Source organism: Borostomias antarcticus (genome assembly GCF_949987555.1).
Source record: "Borostomias antarcticus genome assembly, chromosome: 5".
Lineage (NCBI taxonomy): Eukaryota > Metazoa > Chordata > Actinopteri > Stomiiformes > Stomiidae > Borostomias > Borostomias antarcticus.
The window spans coordinates 6940971-6961053 of record NC_140238.1 but is presented as its reverse complement, the minus strand read 5'-3'; the positions used below and the strand labels follow the sequence as shown (position 1 = coordinate 6961053).

Sequence of the window (20083 nt, the reverse complement as noted above, 5' to 3'; positions counted from 1 at the left end):
CTTGGACGGGGAATCTCTCGGACAAGATACGCCGAGACTGTCCCTGACCACCACCAGGGAGAGAATACTCAGTATCGCATTAAATATTTTTAGCATCTGATTTCACCACTCAGATAAAACCATCCACCGGTTCCCGCTTCGCTCATCCTCCACAGATCATTCTGCTACAGTCACAGAGGTTTTGTAAATAAGTATGAAATGCCCCCCATGCGCGTATTTTGCCATGGTATCCGCGCACACAAACAACAGTGCAGGATGCATGCGGGACAGAAATGACATGCGGCGTTACTTCTTTGCCGGGTGCTGTGATTGGTTCCTTCAGCACGCGTGCGAGCTGTTATTGGGCCAAATGTCGTCAAGGTGACTCGGGATAACATGAACCCCCCCGCCCCTCTAAAATAATGCTGTTCATGATGAGATTACAAATATTGTTTTCAACTACATTTATATATATTATTCGTATTCAATTACTTCCACATATTGGAGTCAACGGGTCATGCATCACAGTGCCATGCACGAAGGCAAAAATGATGACAAAGATGAGGTACACTATTTATTGGTATTTCCCTTAATCCAGACTTTTGTGCAAAATCATCTTTCTTACACTGTATAACTTTAAATGTCCAAAGATGAAGGCTATACATCTTAATGGCTTCAGTGGGTCAATTATTGTCTTTTATTTGAAAGACTGAGGCAATCACTTTTTTTCAATTTCTCTCAATGCCTTGTGCCATCCTGTTGTTGTTAATGGCTGTCGTGGACGTGGGTGTTGACGTGGGCTCGGAGCCTCTGGACTGCTGGTTGGTCATCTCCTGTTCCCCAGCGCGGGGGCTGAACTCCTGCAGGCCGCGGCCGGTGGTCTCAATGGGCAGGAGCAGAGATGCTCCTATGGCCAGCACGGAACAGAGGCAGTACACCGACAGGCTCAGAAACACGGATGTTCTCACCAACACCTACGGTATGAACACAATAAGATGGAAAATACAACAGAATACTACGTGCTCATTACTTGAATATAACAGTAAATTAGTAAAGCACAGAGAAATGTTACACATAGAAAGAGGATCTTTTCTTCACAGAGTGGTCCAGTGTTACACACCTGTGCCACAAAAGGAGTGAAGAGGGCTCCGACCCTGGCCATCCCACTGCTAGAGCCCAGCCCAAGAGCTCTGACTGCTGTGGGGTATACCTGAACAGCCAGGGTGGGGGAAATTACAATACAGCTACATACACCATACACACTATATATACACTGTACAGCCTTATCCTATAACAATAACAACAACAACAACAACAATAATAATATTAATAATAAACATTTGAACTTGGATCAAATGTGCTCAAGATTACAAGTAAAGAGTTAAGCTTGCAATACCTCTGGTGTGTAAACATAAGCAACTTGGAATCCCGCAGTGATGAGGGCTCTAGCTATGAAGATGAAGATGATGAGAGCTATCCTGAAGAAAGAACGAAAGAGAGAGAGAGAGAGGGGGGGGGGGGGGGGTGAAGTTCATATAGTCTTGTAGATATACTCCAGAGTGGCAAGAGTGACAAGGTGACCCATAGCACTTACCTCCCAATACAAGCGTACAGGGGTAGAATGGACAGAGCGAACCCGAGGAAGCACAGCGCCATGCTTCTCTTCCTGCCCAGGCGATCAATCACCCACAGGGCTAGGAAGATCCCTGCAGTGGGACGAGCACAAACATGGCTGCTTTGCTGAAGGTAAACATGCTGATGGAGGCTGAGGATCAGGAGAGGAACCGGCCCAGCCAGAGGAGCTTCAATAGTTTCCCTTCCTGGTAACTCTGGTTAAGTTTGTTGTTTACCTGGGAATTCTGCTAATGTGGTCCAGAGAAGGTCTTTGTAATCATCTAACGTTAGGTGTTTGCACTCCAGGTCACAGCTGGGCTCAATCTTGGCACCTTGCGTCACTAGGGGATTGTTCTGTTTTCAGACTTCCAAACTAGACAAGACATGAAACATGATATTTTAAATAAAACTTGCTTTCACTCACCACCGCACACATCCCCCGCTTGGAACAGCTCTGTGGTTAAGAGGATCAGGCCATAGTAGAGAAAGGCGTTCGCAAACCTGGGGCAGAGAGAGATCACACACGGTCTGAACCACTCCTGTTACGTCTGGCACTGTCGTGGCAGTGCTGTGTTCTAGCGTTCCACTCTTACGACAGAGCTGTGTTCTAGCGTTCCACTCTTACGACAGAGCTGTGTTCTAGCGTTCCACTCTTACGACAGAACCATGTTCTAGTATTGCATGTTACATTTGTCATGCTACTACTGACGTCACGTTGTGCGTCCGCTTGCTTGGGAATGTGAGATTCATTAAATGGAGTAAGCTCCAACTATAGCTCATGCCACAGTCTCAATTATTTTACATAACAACTCCTTGACAGGACTCTGAGACCATCAAACTGGTGATAATTGGACAGGAGGAAAAAACTAATCCTGGTATCTATCTTACCATATAAACCACAGAAGAAGAGTAGTGGTGCGATACTGAGGGGTGAAGAGATCGCTGATCCTTCCGCGGTTTTCCTGCCACACAGAAAAGTAACACAGTTGTTATCATTTCACAGACATCAGTGTGAGCAAGACTTACTAATGTTGAGTAAATGTTTTGCTGGATCTAAGATCTCAGTGACACCACCTTGTACACACCTTGAACAAACACACAGCACACTAGTTTTACTGTTTTACCTGCTTGTTGGCTACCAGCACGCCTAGCGGCATGGTCTTGCCATTGTCAGTGGCGATGCGGTTCAACGTTGACAGAGCTTTCTCCCTGTTTCCTGTCAGCACATCAAAGCGGGCACTCTCAGGCAGCCACTGCATCAGACAGTTCAGGCTGCATTACTTCCTGTTCACTAGCGAGTACAGGCGTGTTCAGTGAGCCACGGATGCACCTGAGTGTTTGCCATGAATGATACAGAATGAATAACGATTTGTAAGCAATACTTACATAACTGAGGGCAACAAAGACCGCCAGTGGGGCCGTGGACAGGGCTAGCAGCCAGCGCCAGCCAAGAGTAGGCATTATCCACATGGCCAGAAGGACCTCAGATACACTACCAAGGGCCCAGAATATCTGAGGGGAGAGCAAAGTTCAGAAGGGGATTATTCTATATACAGTCTGGGCTGCAGCCAAAATCTTGGTCTTTTATGAGATAAAAGAGGAAACCCGCACACTGTCTAAACCTGCACAGATTTTAATAGGTGATAGGGTTAGGGTTAGGTAATGTTTTGGTCATAGACCTTCGTCAGACAAAAATGAAGTGAGAATCCATACACTGAGACTCCAATCTAAATAGGTTCCGGTTCCAGGGTGTGGTTCTAGGGTGTGGCTTCACGTGAGAAATGGAATTTGCTTAACAAAAATCATCGACTACTCAGTTGATAACAAGTCAATAATCAACTAGTTAAAATAACATGATTAGAAATTAAACACATGACAAATGAACACAAGTACAGAAAAAAGTACAGAGATTGCAAACAATTTTACATTTCAACTACAAAAAGGGGGGCATTTCAAAATAACAATTAGGGAGGATCAGAGATCAATTAGGTGCACTAATAGTTTACATTTTTCCTTTTTTATACTTTGGATGTATCCCTCTCCTACACACCTGTCTTTGAACCAGATGTGCGAAGTATTTCCTTGTTATGACATAAAAAAGGAAAGTCATAGAAAAACACTCTCTGGACACAGCAGGCTACCTCAATCAGTATAATGCAGTTGCCTCTTGACTTCACTGGGAGGAATTCTGAGTACAGGGTCACCCTGAAATAGAAAGGAAGGTACGTACTCTGCTCATTTAAATGTGTCTATGATGATGTTGCAGTGTGTGTGTGTGTGTGTGTGTGTGTGTGTGTGTTTGTGTGTGTCTGCGTCAGGAACAGGTTCTGTCACTCCAGGATATAAATACACAGTTTTGTTCCTTAATCTACTGTTGTTCACAGGTCTAGTTACTGACCTAGGAGATTATGTGGGCGTGTTACAATAACACCATGTTCTTCATTCTGTCTGATGGCCTACATTCAACATTTCACAAGATTTGAAACTTGTTGTACAAAGCAGATGTTTTGTCTATTCTTTCCCTTTCAAGCTTCATATTATGTTTGGGTATTACTGTGTTAAATGAAACCCTGTTTGAAAGTGTGTTTGATCCCTGACATGATGCAGCAGTGGAGGCCCCAGCGGTACGGTGGCCTACGAGGTTCACTCACGACAGAGGGGCTCCTCCGATGCCCACGCCCACCAGGCCGCGCAGGACCAGCATCCAGCCGTATGTCGGAGCGAAGGCACACAGCATGCCGTAGTACAGGGTCCACACCATACACAGCACCAGGCCCTGTTACACACACACACAGCACGCCATAGTACAGGGTCCACACCATACACAGCACCAGGCCCTGTTACACACACACACACAGCACGCCGTAGTACAGGGTCCACACCATACACAGCACCAGGCCCTGTTACACACACACACACAGCACGCCATAGTACAGGGTCCACACCATACACACCACCAGGCCCTGTTACACACACACACACAGCACGCCATAGTACAGGGTCCACACCATACACACCACCAGGCCCTGTTACACACACACACACAGCACGCCATAGTACAGGGTCCACACCATACACACCACCAGGCCCTGTTACACACACAAAAGTGTACGAGTGCGCACAACTCCAAATTAAACTGGAGCAGTCACAGGTGCCAGGTCAAGTGCTATAATGAATGAAGGGAAGCAACGGCACTCATGAGATAGACAATGGTCTTCAAAACTTTAATGGGCAGAAATGAACGTTTCAGCCTTAAGCCTTCATCAGCATCCAACGTTCATTCCTGCCCATTAAAGTTTTGAAGACTACTGTCTATCTCATGAGTGCCGTTGCTTCCCTGTTAAACACACACACACACACACACAATGTAATAAGTAAGTCCACATAACTATATCCATAACTCAACACATTGAGTGAACAATAACCTTTGCCTCAAGTGCATGTAAAATAAACACATACATAAATAAATAAATAAACTTACTAGTTTCCTGCCATACTTGTCTGCTATATTCCCCCACGGAGTGGAACTGACCATACTCCCAATGCACACTGCCTGAGAAACATGCAATGCCATTATAAAAGCACAGATCCTAATAATCTACACAGGCTCATCTTGGACAATTTGTAAACAAGTAGTTGAAAGTGCAACTAATATCATGTAATTCGGTTATGAATGTAATGATGCTGTGTGTTCTAGCTCAAGCAACAATATACTAACACTTGAGCCACAGGGGTACCAGAGAGAGAGAGAGAGAGAGAGAGAGAGAGAGAGAGAGAGACTGACCACCAATATTAATGCCAGTTTATAACTGGGAAGCCTCCATTCACAGTGTAGCTGAGGAACCAGGATACTGAGGGTCATCATCTCCATAGCATCTGCTGTCTAAAGCCAGCCAATCAGATCAGAGACAACAAGACACCAGAACTACTTTAGTTGACTGGTCACTAGGAGTTAATTACAATCATCAGTCTAGCATAAGAAAAACAACAGTAATGTCCACTCTCACCCATGCCAACCCAGTGAGGACAGAGAGCTTCCATTGGAACATTCCAAAACCAATGGTCTCCACGGCGTCCTCCACGGTGAAGGTATCTGCATGAGAAACATGAGGAGAAAGAAACCACAGGACAACCATGAGAAGAACAACTCTATCCCATCCAAACTCACCCATACACAGCTTTAGTACAACAAAACAAACCACTGAAAATATTATGATCATAAATAGTTATTGAGACAATTCATGATGAATTAAGTGCCAGCACAGCATTGATTGGTTGTTGATTTTGCACATGCTGGTGTCCAATTAGAGTTAATTATGCAATGGTAATTGTTAGGGAAACAATGACATATACTCTTACAAAATCTGCAGTTCTTACCTGAATGAAAGGAGGACTACGAAAACAGTGTTGATGAAGCAATAAACCATGGCATTAGCCAGCTGAACATCTTAAACCATGGCATTAGCGAGCTGAACACCTTATCACTGTCATAGACACTCCAGACCATATCAGTCAAAACTGGCTTCAGTCCATTGACTATCAGGGCTTTTTAGAGAGAAATCAGGTAATGTTGAACATGACTGTGTTGAAACGTGTTTCTCCACAAACCTTGAGTGGGCAGATCCTGTCCGAAAGGCGCTGAACTGTGGAGCACAAGATCCACAGTCTGGATAGAGGTGGTGGTGTTAACCTCATAATCTGCACACTGGTCCTCATCTGTGTGACGGAGACTATCTGCTCCACCTCTGAATGTTTCCACGCTGCAAACAGGACATTTCCAAGAACATGTTTGATTTATAGAACATGCCTGGGAAAACACAACAGAACTTGTGTAACTCGTGAAACTTGAACTTGTATGTAACCTGGAACACAAAATGCACATTTTCCTTCCCTGAAACCCCTCCCAGACAGGTGTTTCTTCAAAGACATTCACCTATGTACTTACTGTCGCCCTCATGGAATATGAATACAATACATTCCTGTATAATATGTCTGATTTGGTTACTGTACCTAATTTCAGAATTTCTCCATTGCTGGTAACCTATTGATGTTTTTCCCAGTTTGTTCATGTCGCTGAGGCTGGTGACTGCTACCAACTGACTGCATATTTTAGATGGTTTAAGCTGCTAGAGCATTGATCTCAAGTTACAGTGAGATACCCAATCAGCAAAAAGCCCTTTAGGTGGGCTGGGTGTGGTTAGAGACATTTAGGTGAGGAAAGGGGTGTGGTTAGAGCCATTGTAAACAACTTTAGAAGTGTGTGTTGCAAGGAGAGTAGGCGATGAGTGCGTTTCACTTATGAGTGAGTTTAAACAATTCAACTCGGTTACAGTCTATCTAAGGCAAGTTTATCATCTAACACATATCATTAATGTTGAATCTTGGCCTACCTGCCTGCCTGTCTATCACTCTCTATGTCACTCTGTCTATCACTATCACTCTATGTCTGTCACTCTGTCTATCACTCTATCACTCTCTCTGTCTATCACTCTCTCTGTCACTCTCTCTACTATCACTTTGCCTAAAATGAGTGAGGCTGCCCTGATACAAACACTGAGTTGTGGGGCCCGTGGCGTAGATAGTGGCGTGCTGGTTAGGCCCAAGTGGCACAATCAAGGCTTTCTCAACAAGGTGTATGGCACATTCAAGGCATTTTCTCAACAAGGTGTATGGCACATTCAAGGCCTTTTTCAACAAGGTGTAGGGCACATTCAAGGCCTTTTCTCAACAAGGTGTATGGCACATTCAAGGCCTTTTCTCGACAAAGTAGTAGGTGGCACAACCGAGGCTTCTCAACAAGGGTCCGCACAATCAAGGCGTTATCAACAAGGGGATCGCACAATCAAGGCGGGGGATGGGACGTTCTTTAAAAGGGGGGTAGGGGAAGATGGGACATACTTTTCAATAGGGTGAAACAGGCAGAGTATTCAGAGAGAAAAGATAGAGGCCAAAATGTGGACAGCAGGGTTGAGGGGGGTGGGATTTGAGAGAGTCTGGCTTTCCCAGCAGCAGTTTTACCTGAAAGAAGAAAAATAATATAAGTCTCCTTGTGATAGCTCACATTCACTTAACATTTTATCATGTATTTGTCAAAATAAGGCTATGAACAATCGAGCGGGGGACAAAGGTGTATATATATTTTTTTTTTTTTTTTTTATTTTTTTTAGAAAATGTGTTAATTGGTCAAAACACTTCAGCACTTTGTGCACACAAATTACCGTTGAGGGTAGCTCGGATGACCAGCAGTATGTCAGAGAGAGTGTCTGATATGCCAGCAGGATGAACCAACAGGAATCACGGCAGTAGTATGCCAGGGAGGGAGGGGAGAGGGTTTGTATTAATATAGGGTTGGAGACAATAGGCTGATCAGAACACATTTGCTACATAGGTATAACTTTCATGGAAAGTGCAGTGTGTAGAATTTTGAAAGTATTTGGTGTAGCCTTGGCAGAAATTGAATATAACATTCCTAAGTATGTTTTAATTAGTGTATAATCCCCAATCTGCAACATAACTACTAGATGCAGTCAAAACACCAATTTAACATGATTGTGGCAAACAGACAGCCATACAGCATGTCCTGTTGTGTGACTTACCTGAATCACTGTCAAATCTGTGAATAAAAGAGAAAGAGAGCAGGTATAAGGACACATTCATTGAAATGCATCCATTATTGGGTATACATGTCAAGTTGTTTTACTTAGTTAATAAAACTATCATATGAAAGTATTCTGGTCTCCGAGTCTCTATCCGCGTATTTGCGGGCGTACTGGCGCCTGACAGCCTCTTATCAAAGATCAGTTTATTCTTCGCTATGTACACACACTAGACATTTGACTAGGGTAATGGCATACGCTGATAAAGACGACGGGACAGTGCAGACTGACAGTGTAAATGCAATACAAAGAATCCAGGGGTTGATTCCCTTATCACAAAATACCACAAAGCAGCGGTCCTTAACACCGAGACAGCCATTGTTGGTCGGTTACGTTATAGAGCCAAGTTAGCTAGCTAGGTAACATTGTTTCCCAAGCCAACCAGCTAACCTTACTACCAAACAGATGTACCATGCTTTACTGTCAGACATAGCATACTGGTAGCTAACGTTGGCTAACTAATAAAACGACCATACACTAGCTGTCAACATCACATAGAAAGTTAACCAGACAGATGTTGCATATAGCCGTTTATGCCACCGGCTAAAGCAATTAGCACATGTTGCAAGCGCTAGCTAACCTTAGCTAGCGGCTAACGTTGGCAAAACTTTACTTTGGCAGATTCAGTTTATAGTTAACTTTGTTTACGTTGGTTTAGCAACATTTACAAGATGTAATTATAATATATGGAGATATATATTGGCATTTACTTGATACAATCGTTCTTTTAGCTACTGTACCACCTCACCTCGTCCGTTGCCAGGCAAGACAGCTTGACAACAGGACGCACGCGCGCCTCCCTGTAGGCCGTGAAGCTGGTCACATTACGTGTGCCACAGTAATCGCGTGTCAAAACAATTCCTGTTCATCGATCAGACATATAGAACTGTGTTGCAGTACTGACTTGGATATTTTGTCTGTATATGTCCTCCGTCTCCGTGGTGCACATTACATAGTAATCATTTTAACTGGTACAATGGAAGTGGCTGGTACAATGGCACCTATATGGTACAATGGCCTATACACAGGCGATATTGACTATTGCAAACCATGGATGGATTCAGACATAGGAGAGGATCCTTGCCTTGTGATTCCATCAAAAAGTCACATGGCTTTATTCTATCCCTAAACGTTGTTGCTATTGTGGCGTTGCGGTGTGCTAGCAGACAAACAAATAGACGAATAGACGATAGTAGGAAAATAGCCAACCGGCTTGAATGTTTATTTCCCTGCCTCCTGGGCTCACAACTAACCGGGGTTGAGATATGTCCACAGCTACACTAACTTAGTCCTCCAAAAAAGCATTCCCCTCGCTCCCCAAAAACGATCTCCTCCGTCCTCTGCTTCCCTCGGCTCCAGCCAAAACCAAAAACTCCCTCGCGTCTCACGCGCTCACCCTCTCCCCCCCCTCTAAACCACCACCCCCCCCCCTAGTGGACACTCCCCACACAACAAACCTAACTAAACCCACTACCCATAATTAGACACAGCGTTACACTATTAACAAATCAGATAAAACAAGTGCAGTCAAACACTAAGGGGCGAATTCACTAAAGCAAATTGCGCCCGCTAATTGCACCATTATATTGCGCGTCAGTTGCGCCCGCTATGTGCTCCGTTTTAAAAACCTATTCACTAAAGACATTGCGCTAATAATATCCCAGCGCAAACACGCCCATTCGGTGTTTGCGGCTGAGTGCAATTTGCTGCTGATATAGGAAATGACTATAAATACAGCGCATGCAGCGCAAACAACTCGTATGCATATCATTGGACGATGGCAGACAGAAAGAGAAAAATACGATTCTCAGACCGCGAACTTGAAGGCCTCACGGACGAGGTTCAAAAGCATGCCTCACAGCTTTCCACCAAAAATATGACGGCTACAGCCAAAAATCAGATTTGGGGTTTAATTTCACAAGCAGTCAGTGCCATTTGTGTGTGTAAACGCGGAAGACTGCAAACGGAGGTGGAATTATTTGAAAAGACGAACAAAGGAAAAATTGTCATTTTATGTTATGCAAGTTGCAGCACGATGATCTGGCATACTTTTGGGGGAGTGTATAACATTGCCCCACCGGTACGATCTAGGCATCTAAACGGCTTTTCAGGATTCCAAATGTGCACTCAATCACACCGCGCGTCCTGATGTGAGCCCGGTTGTATGCCGCCTCTCCAACGTTGGAAGGATTACGCACGGGAGTCATCATCCATGGCTGAAGATGATACCTGCCGTCAGCTTTGATACAAAAGCAAAATATTTTCAAGACCATTCAAATAAACAAAATATTGTGTAGGCTATGTTTTTATTTATTTATACCTTTATCGGCCCCCAGCCGTTCAATGAACAGCTATAGGGAATGCGCAGTTTCGCGTATAGACTATTATACGCACAGTTTCGTGCTATGTAGGCTATTATAAATGAGTATTATTCATTGGGGGAGCTTGGACTCGCTGGGGACGGGTGGAGAGACGCATAGTCAACTGAGCCTCCCCAGACGCGACTTCATCCTCCAGTTGGCTGAAGAGCTGCGCGCTCTGGTGTCCAAACAGGTACCGCTGTGGTTCTAGTGTTAAATCAAAAAGTGACCTTCTTCTAAATATTCTCTCACGAACAACATGCCTGGCATTGCGATGCCGAATTCGCCTCGCAACAATCACTGCTGCCATGATCAGTGGAAGGCTGGCCATGACACCCCTTGCGCTTAAATACCACCACGTTTCTGAAAACGGTATTAATTTCACTTTAACTGCGTGAGGCAATTTGCGCCGATCTTTGTGAATTGGGCGGGTTTTGCAATAATGTTCATTTGCATAGAAAGGGGAACATTCTCCGCCCATATTACCTAATTTAAATATGAGCTAATAACACCGGCGCAGAGAAACGCAATGACGAACGCAACGCAGTTAACACCGTATTTCACCCTTTGCGAGGGCTTTGTGAATAGCAAACATAATTTTTGACTTATTTGCACAGGCTTTGCGTCAGGAAAAGCTGCGCAATCCTTTAGTGAATTCGCCCCTAAGTAAAACAAGAGTGTCAAAATCAACAACTGTACTACAGAGGACATAGTCAGTTATTACAAGTTACACTATCACAGCTGTGTACAGCAACATTTCACTGTAACTGTACAGTACATTACATAAGACAAAGAAATCTTGAATCTGAATAATGCCAAAGACACTTCAACTCAAACAGTCTCATAGGTTTGTAACTTTAATGTGCACACACACACACACACACACACACCCCAGGGCCGCAATCATCTCCATGACGTTGGGCAGGAGCGATGACTGGGGCTGACAATACGGCAGCGCTTCAGGACCGGCCTGTCCGCTTCCTCCTTTATGTGCAGGCCCAGTTTGACCGGTACCGGCCTCCAGTCACACACTGGGTCTATGGAGATCTCCTCATAGTCCAGACTGGAGGGAGGGAGAGAGGTGCGAGATAAAAACTTTTTTTAAATACACCACACAAACGCACACAGACAGACACACACTAACACAGACACTTCTGTATGTAGATGAGAATCGCCAGCATGTAGCATGTATTGGTCCACTTCCAGACCCTCTAATAACGTTGTCTTACTGTGATAAAGAGAGAGGCACGGAGTCAGACATGACTGGGGGTCACAGCGCCTCGCCCTCCTGCCCCACCCCCACCCTACCCTTTGCCCGGACGGCGGTACGGACGCTGGGGGTCACAGCGCCTCGCCCTCCTGCCCCACCCCCACCTTTTACCCTTTGCCCGGACGGCGGTACGGACGCTGGGGGTCACAGCGCCTCGCCCTCCTGCCCCATCCCCACCTTTTACCCTTTGCTCGGACGGCGGTACGGACGCTGGGGGTCACAGCGCCTCGCCCTCCTGCCCCATCCCCACCTTTTACCCTTTGCTCGGACGGCGGTACGGACGCTGGGGGTCACAGCGCCTCGCCCTCCTGCCCCACCCCCACCTTTTACCCTTTGCCCGGACGGCGGTACGGACGCTGGGGGTCACAGCGCCTCGCCCTCCTGCCCCACCCCCACCTTTTACCCTTTGCCCGGACGGCGGTACGGACGCTGGGGGTCACAGCGCCTCGCCCTCCTGCCCCAACCCCACCCTACCCTTTGCCCGGACGGCGGTACGGACGCTGGGGGTCACAGCGCCTCGCCCTCCTGCCCCACCCCCACCCTACCCTTTGCCCGGACGGCGGTACGGACGCTGGGGGTCACAGCGCCTCGCCCTCCTGCCCCACCCCCACCTTTTACCCTTTGCCCGGACGGCGGTACGGACGCTGGGGGTCACAGCACCTCGCGTGATAGTAATCTGTTCTGTGAAATTTGTAATCTATTCAGTTGTACATAGTTCTTTTACCTCATTCAGTTGTACATAGTTCTTTTACCTCATTCAGTTGTACATAGTTCTTTTACCTTTACAGTTATTTAAACTGATCAGTTCTACCTTTACCATAGTACCTGTGGTTATACACTATAGTTCTACCTTCAGTGTTGTTAAACTAATAAGTTCTACCTTTACAGCGATTTAAACTGATCAGTTCTACCTTTACCATAGTACCTGTGTTAATACATTAGTAATCCACTCAATTGTACTTAGTCCTACCATCAGTGTTCTTAAGTTCTACCTTTACAGTGTTTTAAACTGCTCAGTTCTAGTACCATGGTAACAGTGTCATGGCAAGGTGGGGTTGTGAACAGGGCTCTTGGAGGACAAGATGGACAGGACATTTCAAGGTCCAGTAAGACATTTCAAATTGGCCTACTCCCTGCCTACCTCAACGGATACCAGCCCAAAGCACCCCAGCACCTCAGAGCAGGTGCAGCACATCACCTTAATACCCATTCATCAGTGACGTAGCAGTGCAGCTGACTTCAATCCAATCTCCACTGCTGCAAGAATCCTGGTCTTACCTTCATTTGTCACCAGATCTTCCCATACTCTACATGATTGTGGCAAGTCCTTATCCAATTTAGCCTACTCATCAGAGTTCGCGTTTATAGTGCTAGCCTTACCTTGCTTGTTATGGTCGTACTGTAACACTTTTTCCTCTGTCCTTCCAGAACTGGTAGCTGTGCCGCCTGCCTGCTTCCTCACCAACCCAGCCCCTTACAGCTACTTCAAGAGCTGCCACAGTTCAGCTCTGGCCTGGCTACATGGACATCAGAGATACGTCATGGTGAAGGTAAGAGATATTTTGAAGATATGAAAAATGCACTTGCACAATGCCTTTTGGAATATAGCGTAGTTGAGAGACGTTGTGTAAGTGCACACTTTGCCATCAACACTCTATCGAAATTGACATGCTATGCAACATTCAGTGGAGAGATCTGAGCATAGGTTTAAATGGTAATGGGGAGAGTGAACTCATTCAATGATGTGGCACAAGCAATTTAAACTTGTATTTTGCATAATAATAACGCAAACGTTTCTGGTGGCGCTTATAGGTAACACTTTTTATTTGGCAGTATGGTTGACTCTATAGGCTATAGTGCTTTATTTTACACCCCGGTCAAGTGTGCATCAATGAGAAACGCCGATGCCACTCACCATTTATGTTTCTTTTTCCTGCAGGCTGTCCAAAACGTCTTCCAGCAGAATCCAGTGTGCTGCCTATCCCCCACGGATTTTCTCTGTTCCTCTCTCTTCTGTGCTGGAGTTCTTTTACGAACTTGATGGCGTCAGCATGATCTTTATATTAAAACTGTTATTATCATCAAATGTGTGTGCAAAAATCCTGACTGAAACCAAAATGTTTGCTTTCAACAGCATCAGCACAGAGTCGATAGGGAGGTGGAGATATTGGGGGTGATGGTGCTCCAAAGTGGGGAAAAGGAGGTGCTTCTGGTGGATGACTCCACCCTCACAATCAAGGGACCTCTCTGGGAACAAACATTTCCCAATGGACTGACCAATGTTCCCTGCCGGGTGGTCGTAACCGAAAGTGGCGGTGTAATTGATGGCCTCCTTGTAATTTAATTTGATTATTTTTGTGTAAATATGTTGTAGCCTATTGCGTAGTTCTTCTTAATCAGTTCAGTTAAGTATTTAAACAGTTCACTTATTAGTATTTAAACCAATCGGTTCAGTTAACATAACACTTGAGTATTTAAACCAATCAGTTCAGTTAACATAACACTTGAGTAGTTAAACCAATCAGTTCAGTTAACCTAACACTTGAGTATTAAATCAGTTCAGTTAACCTAACACTTGAGTATTAAATCAGTTCAGTTAACCACTACTGTGGTTTTGCACTTGAGTGTTTTCAAAACTAATCAGTTCTACCTTTACCACTACTATGGTTTTGCAGTTCAGTGTTTTCAAAACTAATTAGTCCCTCCTTTACCACTACTGTGGTTTTTCACTTACAGTACTACTGCCTTTATCTAGTGTGCACACGCGCAACAACTATGTATGCATGTCACTTGCACATACTGTATGAGACAAAGATCCCTGAAAATATGTTTGGTTAATAAATATTTTGTTATACTTTGAACCGTGGTGTGTCTCCTTTTTGTTGTGGCCATTTGAGCCAGGTCATGACAAGTTCTGTGATGCGCCCTAAAGTGTGATCTAATTTGTGTAAATGTCATTTTCGTTTGTTTTTAGTGTTTTAGTGTTTGGTTTTAGTGTGTTAAATTCATAATTTGAGAAAGTGTCTGCATTTCCTTTCATCTTTTACAATTAAACCAGAGTAATAGCAGTTTTTCGACAGTAGGTAGTCCGTTTCAGGGGCCTGGAGGCGTGCAGGTACTGTAGGGGTGGCATTCTACAGCCGATCACCCTCTCAGCTGAGCGGATGATGCGTTGCAGTCTAGCTTATCTTTTGGGGCGGAGAACCAGATAGTGATGGAGGAGGGGAGGATGGACTTGTAGAAGAGTAGCATCATTGCATTTGGCATGTTGAATTTCTTCAGCTACCTCAGGAAATACATCCTCTGCTGTGCTTTTTTTGGTGAGAGAGCTGATGTATAGCTCCCACTTGAGGTCCTGGGAGATGGTGGAGCCCAGGAAGTGGAAGGAGTCAACAGTGGTGACTGGGGTGTCATTCAGTGTGTGTGTGTGTGTGTGTCTCTGTGCGCGCGCATGTGTGTGTCCCAAGCTGGCTGCGTGCCTGCATGAGAAAACTATGAATGTTACAGCTTATATATTGACACCATAGGAATCCTGAGAACTTGCAGAACATTTCTATGTATAATATGTCTGTATAGCTTAAACACTTTATCTTCTGCCCTGACCATGTGTAATAGTAGCCTACACAGCTCAGACAGAGAACTAAACATACTCCAATAAACACCTGAGACGGCAGTGACAGTTTAGGTGCCTTTACTGAAGCCTTTTTGTGAAACTGCAACATAAGAATGAGACAACAAACAACCATATGAATATACATGAAAACGCATGAGAATGCAACTGATAATTACATGACATGAATGCATCCTAATTAGATGTTCCATGTGACAAGATACACACCAAATAATATATATATATGTTCCAACGGGGAGCGCAGTTGCCGAACAAATCGTCAGTTGTTATCACGGGGCCTGTGGCGTGGAAAGTGGCCTGGTGGTGAGACTCCACCCCCTCAGGTCAGAGCCAGTCGGGGACAGTGTACCCCTCTCTGGGCCACCTACCTGACTCCACCATGAAGACCTCCGGGCAGTCTCCTTGCACCCTCTGGTGAAGACTGTGTGTCTCTAGCTCAATCAGGGGCTGAGTTGTGGGGTCTGTGGCGTGGTGGTGAGACTCCGCCCGCTTGGTTCAGAGCCAGGCGTGAACAGTGTAGGCCGCACCGGGCTATCCACCTGCCTTCACCAGTGAAGACCGTGTGTCTCCAGCCCACTCAAGGGCTGAGTTGTGGTGTCCGTAACATGTTCAGTGGCGTGGTGGCGAGACTCCGCCCCCTTGGGTCAGAGCCGGTCGCGGACAGTGTAGGCCATGCCGGGCTACCCACCTGCCTTCACCAGTGAAGACCGTGTGTCTCTAGTCACCTCAGAGGCTGTGTTGTGAGGTGTGTGGCGTGGATAGTGGCGTGATGGCGAGACTCCGCCCCCTCCAGTCAGAGCAGGTCGGGGGCAGTGCACTGACATCCGGGCAATCTCCATGCACCCAACAGTGAAGACCGTGTGTCTATAGCTCACTCAGGGGCTGAGATGTGGGGACAGTGGCGTGAATAGTGGCGTGGTGACGAGACTCCGCCTCCTCGGGTCAGAGCCGGTCGAGGACAGCGTACTGCTCCCCGGACCACCCACATGCACCCAACCGTGAAAACTGCGTCTTTAGCCAACTCAGGGTCTGAGATGTGGGGACGGTGGTGTGGATAGTGGCGTGGTGGCGAGACTCCGCCCCCTCAGGTCAGAGGTTGTGGGGGGCAGGTCAGTGATTGCCAGGCCATCCCCATGCACCCCTCATTGGAGACCATGTGTCTATAGCCCACGCCGGTCGGAGCAGTAGCTGTGGAGGTGTTGCAGTAGTTGTTTGTTATAAGTACTGCTAGTACTACACTCAAAAATAGATAAGACCACTCATCATAACTCATAGGAAAGGAATGAAGGATGGAAGGAAAGAAAAAAGAAAGAAAGAAGGGAAGGATGGAAGGAAGGATGGAAGGAAGGATGGAGGGAAGGATGGAAGGAAGGATGGAAGGAAGGAAGGATGGAAGGACGGATGGAAGGAAGGAAAGGAAGGAAGGATGGAAGGAAGGAAGGAAGGAAAGGAGAAGGGAAGGAAAGGAAGGATGGAAGGAAGGAAAGGAATGAAGGATGGAAGGAAAGAAAGAAAGAAGGAAGGAAGGGAAGAAGGGAAGGAAGGATGGAAGGAAGGAAAGAAAGGAAGGATGGAAGGATGGAAGGAAGGAAGGATGGAAGGAAGGAAGGAAAGAAGGAAGGAAGGAAGGAAGGGAAGGGAAGGAAAGGAAAGGAAAGGAAAGGAAAGGAAAGGAAAGGAAAGGAAAGGAAAGGAAGGAAGGATGGATGGAAGGAAGGAAGGAAAGAAAGAAAGAAGGAAGGAAGGATGGAAGGAAGGAAGGATGGAAGGAAGGACGGATGGAAGGAAGGAAAGAAAGGAAGGAAAGGAAGGATGGAAGGAAGGAAGGAAGGAAGGATGGAAGGAAGGAAAGGAATGTTTAATACGTTTAAATGGAGAGCGCAGTTGCCGAACAAATCGTCATACAGCGAAAACTATAAGTCACACGGCTTAGATACTTACATTGTACGAATCAGCACAGTTATGGGAACGTTTCGATATTTAATATGTGTATGAGCTGTTAAAACTGTAGGCATAGCAACAAGTTAGAAAAAGAGTAAAAATGCAAAATTAGCAGCTCAAAAGCTAGAGTGCAGCGCCATACGTTTAAATGGGGAGCGCAGTTGCCGAACAAATCATCATACAGCGAAAAGTATAAGTCACACAGCTTAGATACTTACATTGTACGAATCAGCACAGTTGTGTGAAAGTTTTGATGTATAATATGTGTGTGAGCTTTCAAAACTGTAGGAGTGCCAGCAGTTTACAAAATGTGTAAATATTTTCAAAGCAACAGCTGCCACCACTCTAAAAACATAATGATACTGAACATTCCACCAGCAGTTTCAATGGCACAAAAATTACTATTAAAAGTTAAATTACTAAAAAACTATAAAAAATATCAAAAATCTGAATACATCCGTTAAAGAGCTAAACATCATGAACATTTTAAAGTTTGAATGAAGTTTCTAGCACAAAGTATGAAAAAGTTATAAAGGAGACAAAAAACGGGGAGAATAATAAAGAAAGAAAGAAATAGTGGGAATATCACAAGTTGGGCTAGCTTTTACAAGCTAGCCCACATAATAATTCTTCTTCTTCTTCTGCCATTATCAGGTTAGCACGTCTCTTTGTTACATTCTCTTTGTTTTGATTTCTCCTTTGTTATGATTTCTCCTGTCTGTCACACACTTTGTTCAGCTTAATCAGCTTTTTCACCTTCAAAGAAAATAGTCTCCTGTGTGTTTTGCATTCAGTGAAGATCTGCTCTTCCTACATCCTCCAATGTCCCGAAAAGCACATCATAACAACATATTACAATTTTGCAGATTGTTCTGGCATTGAAACAAAGGGATTTCCAATGCAACAGTTTCCACACACCCCCAGCAGAACAGAAGGAAGTGCTAACCCTGCCTTATCCCAGAGGAAGGGACTCTTTGTTCTGTGCACAATGGTGAGCATCTCTGACAACATCAAAGAGTTCCAGTGTGTTACTCCAACCAACACACTAATGAGGGACGACCGTGCTGCACAGCTCATTACAAGGGGAACTAATATCGAAGGAGCTGCTGCCTCCACCAGAACCTCTCCTACGAACTACGAACTCACCAGGAAGAGCACCTGACAGAGGGAACTGACAGGGAAAACGGTTTATTTTGGACATGGCAGTTTGCTTTCTGACAAGGCAAGGCATGGTCATTCCGGAAAACGGTTCTGATGCCCTATGAACACTCTTTGAAATCTCAAACAATGGTACGTACAGTAACACGTACACAGCAGCCACACGGAGCTAAGGAAAGCAAGTGCACCGTCAGAGCGAGGTCTGTTTATCACCGCCTTAAGATGTGAAAGCCGTCGCTTTGGAAAGAAAACAAAGGAGAGTCACTTAGCGCCGTGTGTCGCCAAGCATAAACACAACAAATCACAAGCAACATGAGCTGCTGGGAGGGAACGGTGCGAAGGAAGAAAATGAGAATAACTTGACCCTGAATTTCATTTGGTCTCCGCGGGGCACCGCTAGGACTTTATTTTCACGACTGACTTCAGCGGCCATGCATCAAAGTCACAGCATCTAGCTTCTGTATTTACAGCTCCGCCACCCCGCACTAATATTGTTATGGATTATTCCGTAAAATTGGTCTTTGTAATTTATCGTGGTTTATGGTTGGATTAATTGCTTGACCTTTTTGGCCACGTGTGGGCATGTGTGTGTGTGTGTGTGTGTGTGTGTGTGTGTGTGTGTACTTGCGTGTGTGTGTGTATGTGTGTGTGCGCGCGTGTGTGTGTGTTCGCGTGTGCGTGCATGTGTGTGTGTGCGCGTGTGAATGTATGTGTGTGTGAGACAGTGGCTAAGAGAAAGAGGAATGAGATACCAGAGCCATTTTCATGACTCAAAACCATCCTCTCCTCACCAAAGGTGCAGCTGGAATGCTGATCGATCCGTCTCCCATGGCGACGCAGATACAGTGGTGGTGATGCGTCAAGATCCAAGTTGTGCCTGATTTCTCCAACACATATCTACAAACACAAAAGGAGAGCATTTCTAAATCAGAATACTCATCCGAAAAGTGCCACAAAGATGATCATCGATTAGTCACTCCAAAGGTTATAACGGAAATTCAATTAGTGAGTCCTGAAATGATTTCTGCACAGTAGACTTGATTTCCTCCACCTTTCTGCCATCTCCTCAGAGTGGGGGAAGGGGATGGGGGGTAGAATCAATCACAGATTTAGGTGCATTAGGCCTCCCATTAAAATAAGCAATGTTCTATGGTAATTTCTTTTGAGAAACCCTGTTGATGGGAGGAGATAATTATCCTGATTATTCAGGATCTATTATTCAGGGAGGTGGAGCAGAGCCTGTGGGCCATTTTCCCCCACAAGTGAAAATAATTGTGAAGCGACAGATGTTTATTAATTATTGTTATTTTAAAGACAACAGCTCATAATGAAGTGTATATCATCCTTACATTAGCCGCCATCATATCCATATCCTCCTCTCTCTGCCCTCTATTATGACGGAGCAATCATGCTCTCTCTCTGGGGCGAGCGTAGTTCTTAAATGTTCATCAAGTTATCCGCAGTCGTTCAATGA

General features: G+C 45.3%; 1 protein-coding gene across 1 annotated transcript in view; it reads right to left on the bottom strand.

Annotated features, from left to right (window-relative positions):
* Window positions 1-707: 707 nt before the first annotated feature.
* The window catches only part of LOC311309233 (synaptic vesicle 2-related protein-like), a gene marked incomplete at both ends in the record, with an annotated part of 44001 nt that continues 24625 nt past the window's right edge, over window positions 708-20083 (bottom strand). The window contains 16 exons of the mRNA XM_084438413.1: window positions 708-953; window positions 1100-1189; window positions 1376-1457; window positions 1574-1685; window positions 1830-1934; window positions 2018-2094; window positions 2482-2555; window positions 2718-2846; window positions 2980-3105; window positions 3735-3798; window positions 4245-4369; window positions 5075-5146; window positions 5381-5476; window positions 5601-5686; window positions 8190-8206; window positions 11526-11672. Coding sequence (XP_084294539.1) covers window positions 708-953; window positions 1100-1189; window positions 1376-1457; window positions 1574-1685; window positions 1830-1934; window positions 2018-2094; window positions 2482-2555; window positions 2718-2846; window positions 2980-3105; window positions 3735-3798; window positions 4245-4369; window positions 5075-5146; window positions 5381-5476; window positions 5601-5686; window positions 8190-8206; window positions 11526-11672 — 1648 coding nt within the window. The remainder of the gene's footprint in view (window positions 954-1099; window positions 1190-1375; window positions 1458-1573; window positions 1686-1829; window positions 1935-2017; window positions 2095-2481; window positions 2556-2717; window positions 2847-2979; window positions 3106-3734; window positions 3799-4244; window positions 4370-5074; window positions 5147-5380; window positions 5477-5600; window positions 5687-8189; window positions 8207-11525; window positions 11673-20083) is intronic.